This window comes from Phyllostomus discolor, chromosome 4 (assembly GCF_004126475.2).
Source record: "Phyllostomus discolor isolate MPI-MPIP mPhyDis1 chromosome 4, mPhyDis1.pri.v3, whole genome shotgun sequence".
Taxonomy (NCBI): Eukaryota; Metazoa; Chordata; class Mammalia; order Chiroptera; family Phyllostomidae; genus Phyllostomus; species Phyllostomus discolor.
Window position 1 is genome coordinate 182,875,238 of NC_040906.2, and position 17,000 is coordinate 182,892,237.

A 17,000-nucleotide genomic window follows, 5' to 3' on the forward strand; every position below is an offset into this window, starting at 1 on the left:
ATGGAATTTGTAAGTGAAGGAGAGAGAGGAGGATTTGAAAGGATTTTTAAAAGATGTGAAGAATGGGAGTGGAAACTAGACAGGCCCTTCTGGAAGGATTGCTCTTCAGTAGGGAGAGTCCAGGATACAGGGACATTCAGTTCTCATCGAGTCAGATATATTTCATAAATAGCAAATACTGAACTATTGCTCCTAAGAGAATCAAAAGGTTAGGTTCCTGTGAGCCTCTGGTCACAACATTTTTGTCAGCTGATTAATATGTAGCTTTGTTTATGTGTTTCTGTTTAGACAGCTTATCACTTAATATCTACTGTTAAATGGAGGAGATGCCCAGGAGGAGGTGTCCTGGGAGCAACTGGGTTCTCGAACTGAATAAAGGAGGTCTTTGTAGGGGGGGCGTTTAATAGTTGAGAGGCAGTGCACTTTCTAAATGAGACAGTGTCCATGGGGGACAGTGTCTGAAGTAGAGAGGAAATGCAGGGAGCCAGGGTCCAGGGTATCGGATGAGGCACCCATGTGCGTGATGGGACTATTCAGAGCGGAGAAGAAAAGAGTAAGCCGGGGGCCATGTCTGATGAGTGGGAGGGGACAGCTGGGAGAGGAGTACACAGGATAATAAGGACAGTGTGGTGCAGCCACATGGCAAGGGCCTCAGGGATGGAGAGCAGGGGAAGGAGCAGCCTCCACGTGAGGGATGGCTTGAGAGGGAACAGCCTTTGAGTAAGGAGGTTGAGGATGTAGGAGACAGGTTACAAAAGCATGGGGTTCCAGAGTCCATAAGGCACAGTAGAGAGATGGGGGGAACAGAGGGAGGTTGAGTCGGACAGAGGCTCAGAGGTGACACCGAGGGACTAGAAGGATAGATTAATAAAGGAGCTTATTGCTTAGGCACTGACCAGAGACAACTGAGTGTAAAGCGAAGTAGGTTTGCCTAGCTCTCAGGATTATAAGAGAAGCCGCCCCTGAGCTCTTTCCTGGCGTGGGGTGAGTGTGGGCCGTGGGACAGCCACCTACCCTTCTTGGGAGATTGTATTTTCAGGGATCCCAGTCCCCCTTCTGCAGAGGGACACAAGTCTCTTCCCTGGGGGCTCAGCTCAGTTGTAAATTTTATGTAATATAGCAGTGCATTCTCATTGAAAAAAATACTAATATATAAGATAAAATATAAAAAGTTCATCACTCCCTTTTGCCTCTTCCTTTTCATTCCCATTTCTAAGGAGAAATTATTGTTAATATCTGGCATATATTCTTGTAGACATTCTCCCCATATGTATATGTACATGTAAGTGTGTATACAAATGTGTATATGATACACATACTTATGTGTTTTTGTGTGCATGCATCATGACATATGCATATAAACATGTACACATAAATACACACATGGACTCAACATACACAATTTTCTCATTACCTGACTCACTCTCTACAGTTTGTTTTAGAGGACTTGCCATGGCAGTAACAGTACAGCTTCTTTTCTTTTGGGGGATTGTTCATTCCCCTGGCTGTGGGCTCTCGTCTCAGGCTTCATATTCAGGCTTCTGCAGGGCGGGTGCTTCTACAGTGCTTAGAGGTCTGGTGTGGTGTGTGGTTCCACTGGAACACATCTGCTGTGCTAGGGGGAAGGAGGATTGAGAGGCTGGACTTCTTTCTAAGAGCCCAAGCAGAGCATGACTCAGCTGAGATTCCATAGGCCCATGTGACTTTTTAACTTGGAATTCCCCCAGCTGCCACCCTTTAACATATGTACTTCCTCAGCTTTCAACATGGGTCACATAAAGTGACTTCTTACTGGCATTATTCCAGGGAGCCTCTCTCATCGAAGTATGCATCGGGTAGGCTTTCCTTTCTTTCTGCCAACCCAAGAGCTGGTCGAGAGGAGGGTCTGTTGGGCTTCTGTGTGCGTGCACCAGTCTTGGTCTGGCTGGATGTCACCGTGTGTGGAACTGTGTAAAGGACGAGGAGCCTGCACGCAGACAGTGTGCAGTGATGCCTCCACCCTGGGACGCTGCAGGGGCGGTGTGCCCCCTGTGCTGGGCTGGCTGCCCATCTGCCACTCTCCACAGCAACACATGCTGGCACAACATAGCAGATGAAAGGGGATGTGTATACGTCAGAAAAGTATCTTCATCCCATATCCACATGCTTCCAGTGGAACTGGAGATAAGGCCAGAACACAGAGGCTCAGCATTTCTCGTATACCCAATAGCCTTGGCCTTTACATTTTGTCATTTGTTTGCTTGTTTTTGCAGCTCTTAATGAGAGTACTTTGATTAACACAAACTGTACCATAATAGATGTCCATGTACACAGGTATTCTTAGTGTTTTTCTTTTGTTTTTTTAATCAATCAACGGTCACCCATTTCAGGTGTGTGGATACCGGGTAAAGCTGCACTTCGATGGATACTCGGATTGCTATGACTTCTGGGTAAATGCGGACGCTCTGGACATCCACCCGGTTGGGTGGTGTGAGAAGACTGGCCATAAGCTCCATCCTCCCAAAGGTATTGTGCTTTTTTCTTTTATACTTTAAATCTATAAAAAGTTACTTTTTTACTTGTTAATTTAGAATTTTTAAGAATCAAGCTTTATAATTCAGGTAGGCTCAAACTCAAGCTTATTGTCCACAATTAAAAATATGTTCATTAAAGTGAAAGAAAAAAGTAGAATCCTATTGAAGGGAATAAACTACCATATGTCCATGTACTGATTTGCACATAAAATAACATTTGTGTGATACTTAATTTTGACTACAAATATATTTTAGCTACATATATATTTTAAAAACTGATTTTAAAAATTACTTCTAACTTGTTTACAAAACTAAGTTTATTTACTGATCCATATATAAAGAAATCTCAAAAATTGCGCATTAAATTTACAGATGTTAATATTTAGGAGATTGTAAAGCACAATATAACACTGCAAATTGGTTTAGGCTGTGGTTGAACTAATAACAATTACTTTTTAATTATCGAGTGCTTTATATTACAGTCTGCCCATGATTTTGCCTGTTTCATGTTTATATAAAAATCCAGAAATAACACATACCATCTTTTCAGTCCATCTTCATTTAATAATACCTTATTTCCTTCTTTTTGAGCTGCTGCCTACAGTATTGTTTATATGATATCAAAGATTTAGGTTACTAGTTTGATATTTTGGGCCTGTCTCAGTGTTACTGTTTTTTGACGGACTAGCTATCCTTTGGTTTTAAGTGAAAATTAATGGCAAAATGGTATTTCCAAATGGCTGAAGGATTAAACAAAAACACATAGAAAAAATGAGGGCAAAAAATAAAATCTGTAAACCTTTGTGTAAATGGACCTCTTACGTGTAGTGAATTATTAGCTGTTCTTTTCTTGCTGTCTTCTGGACTTTAAAGAGAACAGAAAGAGAGAAAATGAACAGATAAAATAAAATGCTAGATTTCCCTTTTTTAAGGAAATGTTGGTTTTATCAACATTAAACATGAAATTGTGACAATTAAGGCAAGGACATGCCCATTATTGTAATTTACCAATGTGCTTACTTCATAAATCTCGAATTATCAATCCTCTGGTGATAGGCCAGAAAGATTTTATCTGTTCTGTTACCGTTTTTCCAGCTTCCCATTTATATAAATTAGTTTCCCAAAATAGAATAGTGAGGGAAAAATAAAGAATTTGACTACTCTAGATCACTAGACTGCTGCTCAGGAGTTATACCTAAATACGAATAGAAGTGAGTGGGAAATAAAAGGAAGAGCACCTAAGTATAATGTATATTTGCTTCCTTACACCTTTTTTTTAAGACCTATTACCATCATTCAGAATTGAAAAATACATATATAGTTTATCATAAATAAACATGAACTGTGTATAAAAATTCATAGTTGTGAATTATGTTTTAAGTTTTATATTTTTAAAAATTACTTAATCTCCTGATTTTGGCATGTCTGAGTTACAGGTAAAAGTGGGGAGAGAAAGCTAAGTGTGAGACATTTTGATATGTTACTAAGTCTGTTTATGTGTTCTTACCCTAGGTTATAAAGAAGAAGAATTTAATTGGCAGACTTATCTGAAGACATGCAAAGCTCAAGCTGCTCCCAAATCATTATTTGAGAATCAGAATATAGTAAGTACATCCAAAATACCTTTTCTTTGAGAAAAAAAAAAGTAGCTGTTGGGTTGGATAAATTACAAGTGTTTCATAGGATAAATTACAGGTGATAACAAGAAACTATAACAGATTTCATTGCTTTGGTAAATAGAGTATTCTTACCTTAGTTAAACTTTAAAATTAGCTTAAAATCTTCATCAGTATCTATTTCATATCCATATCATCGTTTTTTTTTTGTTGAATGGGAGAAGGCAGCATAGTACAAAATACAGATGTAATTTACAATTAAGGTGCATTAAAAATTAAATTGATGGGATGCTTTATTATTATTGTTACCAGTTTAGGAGTGCTGTTCAGATGGGATTCCATAGTGTAATAAATGAGCGGCCCTGTTTAGATTTGCATGCCCGAGACTATTATTTACCTTCACTGCAGTGTCTAGCTTTACTGTAACAGAAGCACAGTCTGGATGTATGTGTGTTCTCCTTGACCTGTATTACTACTTTCCTTTACCTTTGGCACCTCTGCGGAGGCCTGGTACTGAACATACAGTCTTCCTGGCCCAAGTTCTGATCAACTTGGAAAGAATGGAGAGTAAAGAGGTAGAACACCAAAATATTATCTTTACAACTGATAAGAGCTCAGTTACATGGCCTATATTTGTTGTCAAATGAGCTTCTTGATTCTGAGCCCTAGAATTAAAGAGATTTACTGGCCCCTCCCATCCCCCCACCGAAACCCAGGAGCACTGGAGCAAAGCACACGTACCCTCCCACAAGAACAGAGCCACCCCCTAGAGGAGCATTAAGTGGAAACCAATGCACCCTGTAGTATGGCTTACATTGCAGAGTGTAACCAGCTCCACCTTCCAGATCCACCAGGCAACAGTGAGTGAAAATGTGGAATAAGACAGCAACATTTTAATGAACATCCCCTCCAAATGAAAATAAATATGAGGATTAGGTTCTCCTCCAGTCCAGATAACCTCCATTTGGGAAATGATTTTACCCAGTTGTTTTGAGCATCAGTGTAATGCCTACAAGATTCTCTGATCGAATTAAATATAAGCCTGATGGAATTAGAGAACTGAAGAGAGGAGTACATTCACGTGTGTGTGTGTGTGTGTATGTGTGTATGTGTGTGCAGGTAGGTAGATAGCTAATAGAGAGAAAATGAACCAGGTTTATAGGTCAAAGTATCTTAGTTGAAAGGATAGATTCATTGCTGAAATGTAAATACTGCATTTTTGGTGGGTATTCTCTGTCAAGACAAGGCCAATCAGGTGGAAAGCTCAGTGGCCCGCTCTCCCCACTCTGAGTTTCCTAATCCCTGTCTGGTTCCCTGATGAAGACTTCAGTTGGGGATTTGAGTGACTGCTTTAAACCGTCTTCTTAAGTTTCATGCTTTGCTAGTACACAGCTTAATGTGTTGGGCTGTGTGACTGGTATCTAAGAAGCAATTGATTTTTGCATTTCTAGATTACTCTACCTTAGAATACTCAAATATTTATGGTTAGAACTCTGATAAATAATTGCAGGACTTAAAAGTTTCAGTAAAGGTGTCTCTGTAGCATTAGTGACTACTTCTTCAATTCATACAGGACTTAATTCTTAATTTTCAGGTACATAGCTGTCTGCATTTTTGTAATGATAGCAGTACAATTATAGTAAAAAGAGAGACAGCCTCTATTTTGCTTAGAATAATTAGAATTGTATCAGGATACTTCAGTGTGGACAGAAGGATTATTATTTTTTTAGAAGTACAACAGTATTGTGATTGGTATAACTAATATCCAAGTATACTTTTTTGAGATTAGGATATTTTTCCTCACAGAAGATTTGTAAGGAATGTTTATATTTTACTATACCTTACACTAAATTTTATTCAATTTTTATTTTTTAACGGTTTTATTTACTTATTTTTAGAGAGAGGGGAAGGGAGGAAGAAAGAGAGAGAGAGAAACATCAATGTGTGTTTGCCTCTCGTGTGGTCGCTGGGGACCTGGCCCGCAACCCAGGCATGTGCCCTGACTGGGAATTGAACCGACAACCCTATGGTTCACAGCCTGAGCTCAATCCACTGAGCTACACCAGCCAGGGCAATTTAATTGAATTTTTATTACCTTAGTTCCATGTTCCAGGTGGCTGATAATCAGTCTATGAATGTCCTTATATTACAGACTGTCTTTGAATGGCCATATATATTAATAACCAGTTCTTTGGTGCTGTTGTGGATAATATTGGTGGTCTCAAATAAAAGTTGTAATAATTTGCAGCATTTGATTTACGAAGATGACCTACTTTCAGTAGAGTACTCTTTTGAGAGATCTTTTCAGAAGTGGGAGTGAATTTGTACTGACTCATACACATTTTTAACTTAAGTGCATATTTTGTGTGACATAGTTCTCATTGTTAACTCTATAATCAAGGGGAAGAAAAACAGGAAGTGAACTTACCGGGTGAATAAAACTTGCCTAACTAGTACAGTTGTCTAAGGTACCAAAACACATATTAATATTAATTAAACTCTGTGAGGTCGTGGGTGTTTTAGTTTTGAGTTCCAGATAGTTAAATGGGACAGTTAATTGGTGTAGCAACAGGGCATTTTTCTTATTGCTGCTTGTTGGAAAGCGACCCTGCCGTAAAACTGGTACATGATTTTCAAATTATGTGAATACAGCTGATGGATGCCAGGCCTTTAAGCAGAGGTGCCGAGAGGGTGCGGGGCTTGCTGTCGAGTGTGTGCTTATCTCTAATTAAATCTGTATGTTTCATAGACAGTGATCCCATCAGGCTTTCGAGTCGGAATGAAGCTTGAAGCTGTGGACAAAAAGAACCCTGCATTTATCTGTGTTGCTACGGTAACAGATATGGTGGACAATCGTTTCCTGGTACATTTTGACAACTGGGATGAGAGCTATGACTATTGGTGAGACATTTTCCATTGCTCTGTGTGCTTTCCCTAATTTACTGTTTGTCCATGTAAACCATGGTTTAAAAGCAATTATAGTGTGAAGCTTAGAACAGAAAATTATACTGCTGCCCCACTCTTTTCCATTTCAGATTTATAACTTTTTACCTGTCCCATATGGCATGTATTTCTAAATAACATCCTTTAGTTCTGCTTCATGATTTGTCTTCTAGTTGACTTCCTCCTGTGGAAGCACAATGTACACACCCCATCCTGGCACGTGCTCACCCTGGGAGGCACACACAGACTCCCAATTTCCCCTGCATCTTTGGCATCATCCCTTATTTTTTAGAAAACTAACTCTCATTTGTCTCTCATATTTTATGGCTGGTAGCTAATTTAACAATTCATAATAACTAAATACAAATATATTAAGGAATAATGTTTTTTATCCTTATTGTGTTTAGATATACTACATAAAATAGTAGGAGTGATGTATTATGAAATAATTACAATGGAGCCATTCTATTTTCATTAAGTAATTGAATTAATGATTTTCCATATCTAATTCATGTTCATTGATCACTACAATTCATTTTTTGATGAAAGGCATTTCTAAAGTATTTACCGTATTTTGCTGTGTATAAGGCACACTTTTTTTGCCCAAATTTTTGAGGGAAAATTAAGGATGTGCATTATACATGGATATAATGATCATATACCATGGGTATAATAATGGGCGCAAAAAGGTGGGTGCACTTTATACATAGCCCTTCCAGAGCAAAATTACAATAAGAGCACTTTAGAGGAGGGACAGATACATTTATGAAATAAAACTAATGTTAGAGTATCAAATGAATATTAACTTGTATAAGTGTTACTAAAGTTCAGGGAAGCTTTCCTGGCCTTACTTTTTAGTGCACATGTATTTAAATATTCAGTAGAGGCATCAATAATTTGTTTTACTCTCCAAATTGGAGTCCTAGACACTCATCAGGTTTACTTGCATTATTTTATAAAAGAGACACTGAAAGTCATTTGCTATTTGATTTTTAAAATCTTTTTTTTTAATTATTATTTTTAGAGACAGGAGAAGGGAGGGAGAAAGAGAGGGAGAGAAACATCAATGTGTGGTTGCCTCTTATGTGGCCCCCACTTTGGGACCTGGCCTGCAACCCAGGCATGTGCCCTGACTGGGAATTGAACCAGTGTCCCTTTGGTTCGCAGCCCGTGCTCAATCCACTGAGCCACACCAACCAGGGCAGTTTTTAAAATCCTTTTTGTTATATGTTAACGTATCCTTTTTACAGGATGTTTTTAATGTAGGTAAGTAATTCTATGATTACATCACAGACTCATTTTGGTGTGTTTTACCCTGGCTTTTTTCTGCAAAGCATAATTTTACCTCGTAGGATATCTTCTTACTCAGTTTGAAATAAAACATTTGTTGAAACAGAGACCATTTCAAGTACACACAAAAGAAGAGTAATGGAGTGATCCTCCGGCAGCCTTTGCCAGCACCAGCACTTACCAGTTTATAGTCACTCTTGTCTTCTCTGTATTCTCATCCTAAAACCCAAACTCCAGGATTGTTTTGAAGCAAACTCCAGATATTATAGTATTTGATCTGTGAATATTTCAGTATGTGTCTTCTAAAGATAGGGATTTATTTTTCCTAAATATATAATGTTATAAATGCTAAAGTGTTACTAACGTATTTGAACATTTTCCCCAATTTGTTTGTTTCAGTTCGATGGCTCTGGGTGCAAATGAGGGACACACTTAGTGATTGCTTTCATGTGCTTCTTGATCTCTTTTAATGTATAGAGTCCTGGTTTTTATCTTTTTCTTCTCCTTGTAACTATTACTGAAGAAACCATGTTTTGTCCTGTTGGGTCTCCCACAGTCTGGCTGTGTCGCCTGAATCCTCGTCCTAATGCTTACCATGTTCTTCTGTTCTTCACATGCCCTATAAATTGGTGGTTTTGTTACATTTAAAACTATTCTTACCTATCATGAGCGAATGGATGGATGAGGAAACTACATTGAGAAATACTGTTATCTGCCTCTTGTGGGGCAGATAGTGCCACCCCACCCGCGATTGATGTGCTGTGATGGCGGTACCAACGTGGTGACTGGGGTCAAGGCCTTTGGTTAGTAAATGGTACTTTGCAGCAGTTCCTAGAATTTGTTGAAGTGAGAGCTTCTTGTTTTTAAAGTGCTCATTCATTTAGGGAGAATGGTTTTATTTTTAGCTTTTGCCTGGTTTAAACAAAGTAGTTGAATGTTTAGTTATTTTTGTGGTCTCATAAGTATTACAGGGTTTTAAAAGATAAGTTGCTTATTTGACATAAGATCTATTTCCTTTAAAAATATACTTCTGGAAAATAGTGATGAGGAAGTGTAGGCGAGTTTGTCACGAGAAGAATTTGTCACAGTCACTTCTCTTTGATGCCAACTGCCTAGAGAATAGGAAGGATCCTGAGTTCTTTTTTAGAAAGGGCAGGCAATAAAAAGTGATTTTTTTAGCTCTGATTCCGTACATTTTTGAGCACAAAATAATCATTTTTAGGGTAGAATATACTTTGAGGATTTATTTATTCTTCTAACTATTGACATGAAATTATATTTTGTTAATTATCAGAAAAAGAATACAGTATGTTCTCTTCATCATTGTGCAGTTTAGGTGCATTGAAAATTACTTAAGTGCACTGGAATTACTCCAGCCTTATTAAATACTGTGTTCTTTGATCCTTGAATTTTGGAATGATTTTTCTTTCCTGCATAAATTACTTACTTAGGTATGTAATTGAGATTACAAATTAGATTGCCTTTCCCAATTTATAACAGTTTGGAAATGAGATTTTTTCCCCCTTTGAATTGAATAGTGATTTTTATTTCTGTACCTTAGTGGGAACTTAAACACACATACATACACACATATTTGTGTTACTATATGTTTGGTTGCAATAAAACATTTCTTTCTTCCAAAGAGGAACACTTTGTAGGATTTAAATTTATGTAAAATTGAAGTATTTTTTTATAAAAAGAAAATAGTATATATTAGAGTGAAATATATACTGGTTTACCTCTGGGTTACCCTGTACTTTTGTTACTGGTAGTTGGTAGCTATTTAATTCTCTCCCCTGGACAGTCGCTGGATCTAGGAGCAGTCCTCACTATCACAGATGATGGAGTCGGGTCGGAAACGCACCAGAGACAGGGTGCGGGGGAGGGGGGGTCGTCAGGGGCGGTGGGCAGCCTCTTTCCCTTGTCATCTTCCAGCTGCCTTAGGTTACATTCCTCTCCCCCAGGCACTGGGAAGGAATGTAACCTAAAGAAATGTTGTTTTCTTGTGACCTTGTGTTTCTGGAAACAGGAGGTCATGAAGACAGAACCTCCCTGACCATTTAGTCAAAAGACCTAGACAAGTGAGGTTGCAATTTCAGGCATCTTTGAATTTCAACCTGGTGTTCCTCTTAGGGGGAAAAATCAGCCACCAGATTTATGAAAAAGAGAAGCAGAGTTAATGAATTAGAACAAACATGGGGCTGGAGCCTTTTACTGAGTGCATTTAAATATATTGCAATTTTTTTAAAGATATGGAACTCTTTTACGTTTATAAATTGAGAGTTAATAGTAACTTTATGTGTATCCTCAAAGTGATGTTGCAAAGTTTGTGGTGTGTTGTCAGTGTTGTAGAGCAATGTCACAGATAACAGGTTTGTTACTTGTGAAACTTGGGAAGCACCCCTTGGTGATAATGATGAGTTACAGAGGTGAAGGGAACCTGGGTAGCTGTGCACTCAGCCCTGGCGGGCTCACCATCTGGGTGGGGAGAAGGGGAACACAACCCCACTGGCTCCTCTGAAGGGTAGATAGACGGTAGTTAGTGCTTAACTGTTAGAACCAACTGCTTGCATTCTGTAGTGGCCCAGGGACGGAAGGACTGACAGACTCACACTGAGGTTCTTCAGGAAGGCTTCTTGGAGGATATGGGATTTGCACTAGACCTTGAAGGACGATAGGAATCTACTTAGATCTTGAGATGGAATTTTCCTGGTCTAGGAAAAGCCTGTGTTTAAGCCCAGCATGGGTGTGGGGCAAGCAAGCAAGGGTGTGTTTGGGGAATGGCAGCCAATCTATTCAGTTAAGTGACTTAACTCTTCCAAGCTTCGGTTGCCCCCTTTACAAGAAGGATTAATAATAACATTCCGTACCTTTCTCGTAGGGTGATGTGAGGATTAAAATAAGAGGTTTAGAAGCAGAAACCAATTTGCAAAAGGTTAAAGAGATGACTGACTATAAGGACATCAAGTAGGTGAAGTTTAGCCCTGAAGGTGAAAGTGGATTATTGCTTGAGGGAGAGTCAACCTCTGAGACAGTTTTCTGCCCAGGTGGAGTCTGAGCCTGGAGAGAAAGAGTGGCGATATCCAGGACTGTGAATATTTGGGGACACCAGCCCCCTCAGAGAGGCTAACCTTGGGAAGGAAGACACTCTTCCCTCTCAGCCTGGAGAGAAATGAAGAACTGAAAGGAAAACTGACAGCAGAGGAATGAGATGGCATCTCCTTTATCTTTCTTTCCCTGGTAGTCCCTGTGTCCGTGAGAATCGGGTGTTATGCTTACAGGAAATGCATAATATTGAAAACAGCTCCAGTGGGGAATGGGACTGGAAATGAATTGGAGATAAAAGCAGAACTGGATAACCCAACCTGCTGAGGTTCAGGGCTTAGCAGTGAAACAGTGATGGAGGCCCTGAAGAGTTAGCAGTAGTGGAAGCCAGGAAAGCAAACTGACAGGGTCATCTCATCTGCTCTGGATTTAGGGAGTGGGAGAGGCTGGGTGTCCTGTATTTCTTCAAGAAGCTGAACCATTACTGCCTCAGATGAAGACTTTGATATTTTCCATATGTAAGCGTCTCAAAAAGGTTTTTCATCTCTCTGCCTGGATCCGTGGGGCCCAGCGCTTCTGTGCATTAATTTTATTTAGCACTTGGCTGTGCCCGATAAAACCAGGATCTTTATCTTTTCAACCCAAGGGCTTGGTGAAATCAGCCACTTTCTGTTTCCATAAAATGAGAATCTTAACATCTCTTCACTGTATGCTTATATGTATAAACATGGATTATTTAAGAATTATTATTTCTATTATTATCTACCAATCTGGGTCTGAATTGGATCTTAGCAGACTTCATCATGATAGATTGTACTTACTTGTGAAATAGACTTAAAAAAAAGCTTTATTGAACTGGACTTGTTTGATGACACACCTAAAAACCCAAAGAAAAAAATGAGAGGTACAGCAATGGAAGATTGTCTAACTTTTACTGTTAGCTGTTCTTCATTATGTTTCTTTGTGGTTACATTTCTGCTTTTGGACACTAGAGGGGACTAAGAGATGACTTGTGTTGCAATAGTAGCAGAAGTGATTTCACCGCATTCCAACTTCTGCATGCAGTCTGGACTGCTTATCGAGAATATAAGTAAACTAGTTAAAAATAAGGTTGTTTTTATCTTTTCTGTTGATTTGGCTTCCTTGTTTATTTTAAATGGTGACTTTGATCAGTATTTAGATAATATTAAAACCTTATGCTGTAAGATTCAGGTAGTGCAGGAATGTGTGGTCAAAATATGCCACAGATATGCCATGGTATTTTCCTTAACTGCAATTTATAAAGAAATCCAATAAAAATCAAAAGAACTAATAATGTCTAATGCTCTTGCTTTAATCACCATGAACCTTGGCAGATGATTATAAAAAGTACATGATAATTGTATTAGCTTGGAAAGAAAAAAAATTAAGCAAATGTTACCTTTTTTTTTTTCATTTTAAATGAGCACTATATGAATTAACAGCTGTTCCTAAAATAAAAATATCCCTATAATAAAGGCAATACATCATTACTAGTAATTCATAACTAAATGATTGTCTAGGAAAAGAATAATGTAGCTGGAAATAGAGCTCCACAGCTTTGTTTATATAATTTGTAACAGTACATCTTAAGGAATTATGTATGAAAATATCTTTTATGAAAATATATATTTTAGGAAATGTACCTATTGCTATAGGAACTTGATGTTGACCTAACCTTCCTTATTTTCCTTTCAAATTTCTAAAATGACATACACATATACATGTAAGCCTAATATATAGATTAAGAAAAATAATATTGTGGGGTAGGGTGGGTAGGAGATAAGTGAATAAAGGAAGAAAGGATGAAATCTTGAATTATAAATTTAAAGGCATTTTCTACTAAGATAATTTTTAGAATAATCAGCATTAAGTCAGAGTTACATAAACTCACCTTCTGTTACTATTCAGGGTTGTTCACTTAGAAAGGTTGATTTAGAAAGTGGTGACTATATGTTATTGTCACTCACATAAAACTTTTCTTAGAAAGGTCTTACATTTTACTGCTTGTAAGACTTTTATTCACCAGGAACTCCACTGTTACCTTCCTGGCTTTCTGTCTCCTGGTTTCCCATCTAGAGGGCTATGTTGAAATTCCCTGATCTTTCAGGATGGACTCAACAGATATGGACTATAGGCAAAACTGGAGTCCTTGGCATCCTTTAAACCAACATTTCCCAAGTCGTTTCTGCAGAGCATTAGTGCTCCACATGAGGTTAACGGGTTGCCTACCAAAGTAGCATTTCATAGGGAAATATCTTTAGGAAATGCTAGGTTAAACCATTTGAAACTGTTCTGTTCACATTATAACTTCACAGTCTAATATGCTAATGATATACTCTATAAATCTCTAAGAGGGAGATGTAGTATTTTCCTGAAATATTCTGACCCTGATTTTTTTCTTTGCTTCATTATGCCTATTATTTTTGAGGACAAAGGTCAAAAATATACCAACTTTTTAAAATGTTACTAATTGTGACATGCCTCTAGTGCCTATATTTTGTGATACTATTATAACTACTCCCCTGAATATTGTGTTTGCCTGGCACAATCCCAGCTCTGGCTGCATCCAGCCCTCTGCCCGCTGGGAGCCTGTGCCTGCACAGTTGCACGTAGCTGGAGAAAGACACAGCACACTGACTGGTCTGGCTTCCCCTTTGTGACTGCTGACCTCAAGTGGGCCCTTAGTGCTGCCCCATAATCCTGCTCCGGATCCTTGTCTAGTCTTCCCAACCACTAAGTTCTCACTGTGTTTTTCCCCTCAGAGTTTTCAGACCCCCTTTTCTATTTTACCTCTCAGCTGACAACCTTGCTTCCTATTTCATTGAGAAGATAAAAACAGAAGAGATGTCCACATCTTTCCAACATCTCCTCTGCTGAGTACCTTCCTAATCTCTGCCCATAGACGGACCCTCTTCTGTAGCTGTGGGTGACACAGCCCTGCTCTCACATGCAGGATTCCATTCCCTCCCTCGGAGTCAGTTCTTGCTTCTGCATCAATAGGTCACTCCTGTCTGTTGAGTTATTCTTACCAGGACCCAAATGGAGCAGGGATTTTGTTTGTGTTACAGCTGTTATAGTTCTAGCACCTACAATGGTGCCCTGGTCTAGGTGGTTGCCCAGCATATATTTCTTGAATAAACGAAGTAATATTTCCCATCCTTTAAAAAATTATACTTTGAAATAATTCTGAACTTAAAGTTTATAATAGAGTACAGGCAATTTCCATATGTACCTTATCCAGCTTCCCCTAAATATTTCCCTTCCTCCCGCTTCCCCCCCCCACCCCCCTGGCAAAAAACCAGACCCTGGCTGGGCAGCTCAGTTGGTTAGAGTTACCGCCCTGATACACCAACGCTGGGGGTTCACTCTGCAGTCAGGGCACAGACAAGAAGCAACCAGTGGCTGCATAAATAAGTGGGACAACAAATCAGTGTTTCTCTCTCAAACTAATAAATTAAAAAAAAAAAACTTTCCTTTTGCTACCTAATGTCTTATATATCCACTTCCTTTTAAAACAGAACTCCTTAAACATGTTTTCTGTACTGGCTGTCTCCATCTTCTTCTTTTGTCTCTAGGACCCTCCCTAAGCAGGCTTTTGCCTGATCCCCAATGCCACCTAAACAGCTCTTACCAAGGATAATGCTAATGACCTGTACATTGATAAAGGCGATGATCAGTTCTTGGTATTAATATATGGGATGAGTAAAAGATCCTTTGCAGTTTTTTTTTTCAAATAAGGTAAATTGTAATAAGGTGCTCACAATTTCTAATTAAGGTGTTTTTTTCTTTTACTTTTACTAGTATTTTGCAATTTATCTTGATTCTAATTTTAAATTTGTATAATTTACAGGTGTGAAGCATCTAGTCCACATATTCATCCAGTTGGCTGGTGCAAAGAACATAGAAGAACACTCATTACTCCTCCAGGTTGGTGTATACTGTATGCCTAACACTTCTCATGTACGTCAGGGGTCAGCAGACCTTTTTTGTAAAGGGCCAGCTTCTAAAGGACTTGTAGTCCATACAGCCTCTCTCACCACTGTTTAATTGGGATGAAACAGAAGAGCAGCCATAGACAAATACGTAAACGCATAAGCATGGTTGTGTTACACTGAAACTGGATTTTCGAGAAGAGGCAGGGGGGCTGCAGGTGATAGTGGCTGACTCTGTTATCTGACGTTTTCAGATCCTTCAGCTGTCTGCCCCCGGCCTGGTGCCTTCTCGGCTTGTTTGTTCTCTCTTTCACAGGCAGCAGTATACCTGCTGATAGTCAGTCTTGTTTTATGTCTGTCTGAGTTTATTTTCTTGTGCTAAAGAACAGATTCTGTGGCTTCATCATAATTGTGACATTGAGTTTCTGAGCATCACTTGGCTGTGGGTGGTTGCTTGTGGACACTCCTGTGAGTAATGAGGCTCTATTATCAAAGGGAAAGGATGCTCCTTGATTCTGGCAGCTCTTGGGTGGATGTTGCCTGCAGCATGTAAGCAGCAGAGACTCAGCCTGGAGCTTCAGATACTTGTCTCATTCTACCCTAACAGCTGGTTTCCTTTTTAGGCTTGTCCCCAGGTACTTATTCCTGGATCTCAGTCAGGGTCTGGACATTCACTCACTCAGGGGCCAGCCATTCCCTGTGATGGGTGAGGCGAGTCCCTTCCACTTTCTGAGTGTTCTCCTATGTTAAGGCACAAAAGCCATTGTCCTTTACCAGTTTACAGTGCTGTTTTGAAGATGAAAGAATATTTACATAAACCATAAAGTGTTAAGGCTAAGGTTAATAGTTTTATGGCCCAGGTGTGGGGCTGCCTGGGAGATTCCTAATCAGTTCTCTTGTGTCCTCTGACTTAGGTAATGCTAGAGTAGTGAATAGTGATCACCACCATCGTCATCAAAATTGCTGTGAGGATTCCTTTAGATTTCCCAACTAGACACGGATCTTAATTCTTTCCTTATCGCCTGTTTGGTCATGATCAGAGATCTGTTAAGTAAACAGAGAACCAGTGAGTAACAGATTCCTGGTTATGTCTTCATAGCACTGGATCGGGGACCTGGAAGGTGTGGTGTAAGGCATCGCTGCTGACTTCTTATGTGAGGCACTTAACCAACTCATCAGTCTTCTTTCAATGGACTTTTATAATTCAGTCGAGAAGAAAATACATAGCTCTTTGGCAAATTAAGAAAGTGCAGAATTTCATGTTAAACACATAACAATGTGAATATATTCAGTGCCACTTAATTATATACCTAAAAATGGTGAAAATGGTAAATTTTATGTGATTATATATTGTCACACACACACACTTTTTTTTTAACCCTTCCAAATAAGGAGACTGGTTTGCAGGCTTGTGCCAGTGTTACTCTGCTTTCACTCCGAGACAAAACTGGTGTTGCTTCTTCAGTCCTTTTTAGCTCTGGGCAGACTCCTGGCTTGATGTCTGATCCCCGTCTGAGAAGAAGGGATCCTGGTCCCCTGGTATCCCTGGGCAGCTGCTCTTCTGACTCCCTTGCTGTTTTGTGGACTGGTCCCGAGCAGCTTTGCTGGCCACGTTTGTGTTCTGTTTAATCACATAATAC

The 17,000-nt window shown here is 39.2% G+C and overlaps 1 protein-coding gene across 10 annotated transcripts in view; it reads left to right on the forward strand.

Annotated features, from left to right (window-relative positions):
• Nucleotides 1-17,000, forward strand: part of L3MBTL3 (L3MBTL histone methyl-lysine binding protein 3) — a 97,796-nt gene that overhangs the window by 38,448 nt on the left and 42,348 nt on the right. For all 10 annotated transcript variants that reach the window (XM_036024696.1, XM_028509354.2, XM_036024702.1 and 7 more), the window contains 4 exons: nt 2,370-2,505; nt 4,026-4,117; nt 6,879-7,030; nt 15,279-15,355. In XM_036024696.1, the coding sequence (XP_035880589.1) occupies nt 2,370-2,505; nt 4,026-4,117; nt 6,879-7,030; nt 15,279-15,355 (457 nt within the window). The remainder of the gene's footprint in view (nt 1-2,369; nt 2,506-4,025; nt 4,118-6,878; nt 7,031-15,278; nt 15,356-17,000) is intronic.